This window comes from Procambarus clarkii, chromosome 82, assembly GCF_040958095.1.
Source record: "Procambarus clarkii isolate CNS0578487 chromosome 82, FALCON_Pclarkii_2.0, whole genome shotgun sequence".
Classification (NCBI taxonomy): Eukaryota; Metazoa; Arthropoda; class Malacostraca; order Decapoda; family Cambaridae; genus Procambarus; species Procambarus clarkii.
Window position 1 is genome coordinate 12,112,685 of NC_091231.1, and position 2,500 is coordinate 12,115,184.

The 2,500-nt window shown below is 48.3% G+C and overlaps 1 protein-coding gene across 1 annotated transcript in view; it reads right to left on the reverse strand.

Moving 5' to 3' along the window:
* LOC123764210 (cell adhesion molecule Dscam2) overlaps nt 1-2,500 on the reverse strand; it is a 343,666-nt gene that overhangs the window by 21,195 nt on the left and 319,971 nt on the right. The window contains exons 17-19 of the mRNA XM_069316113.1: nt 2,017-2,111; nt 514-725; nt 1-35 (exon numbers count right to left, since the gene is read on the reverse strand). The exon at nt 1-35 is cut by the window's left edge and continues 147 nt beyond it. Coding sequence (XP_069172214.1) covers nt 1-35; nt 514-725; nt 2,017-2,111 — 342 coding nt within the window. The remainder of the gene's footprint in view (nt 36-513; nt 726-2,016; nt 2,112-2,500) is intronic.

The following is a 2,500-nucleotide window of genomic DNA, read 5'->3' on the forward strand; positions in this document are numbered from 1 at the left end:
TGTCGAAGCTGAACGAGCGCCCTTGAGTCACCGCTCTGAGGAAAAATGATCCATTTCAGAGTGGGTAGATGTGTGCTTGTATCTCTGCGGGTCGCTGAAAGCAACAGTATGACTGAACACATTATCACCAAACATACCTGAGACTGCCCCCTCTCAGGCCGGACTTGGAGAGAGTAGAACAACTCTTGAAACTACAGGCAATGATAGTTCTAGTTCCTGAATTTCCCTCTATCTTGAGGTTATCTTGAGATGATTTCGGGGCTTTTAGTGTCCCCGCGGCCCGGTCCTCGACCAGGCCTCCACCCCCAGGAAGCAGCCCGTGACAGCTGACTAACACCCAGGTACCTATTTTACTGCTAGGTAACAGGGGCATAGGGTGAAAGAAACTGTGCCCATTGTTTCTCGCCGGCGCCTGGGATCGAACCCGGAACCACAGGATCACAAGTCTAGCGTGCTGTCCGCTCGGCCGACCGGCTAATCTATGCTCCTTCCTTCCCTGGAGCAGCCACTCACCCGTCCAGTCGGTGGCCGACGTAGTACCCCAACAGCTGGCCGTTCCACGAGTCAGAATCAGGCGCCGCCCACGACACCTGCACCTGCTGGGGGCTCAGGCCCACGGCCCTCACGTTGATGGGGGCGGCGCTGGGGGCCTCGCCCTCCGTCCGCAGCGTCAGCGGCTCCGACGACGGTGACTCCCCCACGCTGTTGACGGCCACCACCCGCACCTGACGAGGCAGTAACTTAGCCACAGGTACAGTGACGAGTGAATGGACTATATATGAATGATAATAATTATAATATTAAAGAAAATTATAAGAATACTCTTCATAATAGTACAAATAAAAGCTGTAATAATACATGAAAACCATATATATATATATATATATATATATATATATATATATATATATATATATATATATATATATATATATATATATATATATAAGGAACTAAAAGTAAGCCTGAAGTAATTACAAACTTGAGCTTTGAGCTTTACATGCAAATTGTACTGTTGCAAGCAGTAAGTAAGTAAGCCGCACCGGGCCGTGGTCTTGTGCCTGGGAGGGGCGAGGGAGTCTCCTCAACACCTGCAATTAACCTGGGAGTTGGCTAGTGGGAGAGGCAGTGAGAGTAACCCCAGAGAAGCAGCAGGAAAGGAGGACTTTTTGGGGTGGGAGGAGTGAGCGAATAATGACGGTAAACTGTGGGAAAGGTAGAATAGGAGTGGATGGAAGAGGGGTTACAGAGCCGAAGAATGAGGGAGATAACACATGGGAGGGATTATAAGATAGGGAACAAATATATATATATAACCGATGGAAAGGGGGTAAATGCCTGGGGTTAATTAAATGGGGGGGAAAAGGGTCTTAATTAACCACAGGATGACGTTATTTGTGATAAATGACCTTGTGTGAGAATAAAGTATCACTACGGGAATAAGGAGAGAGGGAAGAAAGGCGTGAGTAGAAGGAAGCGAAGGAAGGAGGAGGGGGAGGGAAGAAATGATTCGTGTGAAATTAACTCCAGGAGCAAGGGGGCGGGGGGCAATAATCAGGATGCCGAGGGGAGACGAGCAAGGGGAACAGAGAGAGAGGGGAAGGTAAAGGGTTATTATAACCGCACCTTAGGTCAATGCCCTTTGTCACTGAACACAACATTGGCACACCGTTGGAGACCTCATAGGAACAGGATAAATATATATATATATATCTACATTATATTGTCAACCACACTTTCGTGGAAATAAACATTCCATTCACCTGGGCTGTGGGAGACTCGAACCATGGAACACCCAGGCGTGTGAGGCAGGAGCTCTATCTAGTCAGCTATGAGTAGCCTTAATAAGGAAAGATTCCAGAAGCATCTAGTGGTCGAGATAATTCTCGTGGAGGCCATTCCCACACTGTACACACACGGTCACGGTAGACGCCGTCACCGTAGACACACACACACGGTAGAGACCGTCACCGTAGACACACACACACACACGGTAGGGACTGAAGAAGTACTCACCTGGTAAACTTTAGCTGGGAGAAGATCATTGAGAACGGTGGAGGTGGTGGTGCCCTCAGCCCGTAGCTGCCTCACACTCACCCCGTCCCATGAGGCTGTGGGGGGCCAGGTCCTCATTGTTAGTGGGCTGAGGGGCAGGTGTTGATGGGGGGATGATAGGCAGGTGTTGTGGGAGTATGATAGGCAGGTGTTGTAGGAGGATGATGGGCAGGTGTTGAGGGGTAGATGATGGGCAGGTGGAGACTGCCAGATATTAACGAATATTCATATTTTCCAAATAGAAACGTCTTTTAAAAACTCTTCCAAATGCTTGGAATTTCCTGCCACTAATTCCTAGCCTTTAGTGTTCCAAACTATTGTGCTAATCTGCTTTGTACCAGAAGAACAGGGCTCCAGATCTTGGGCTCCGCCTGTTCAGCTATCTGTTGTCTGATGCAGTGAGAAATTCTGCAATCATATTCACATTTGAAATTGTGAATGGACT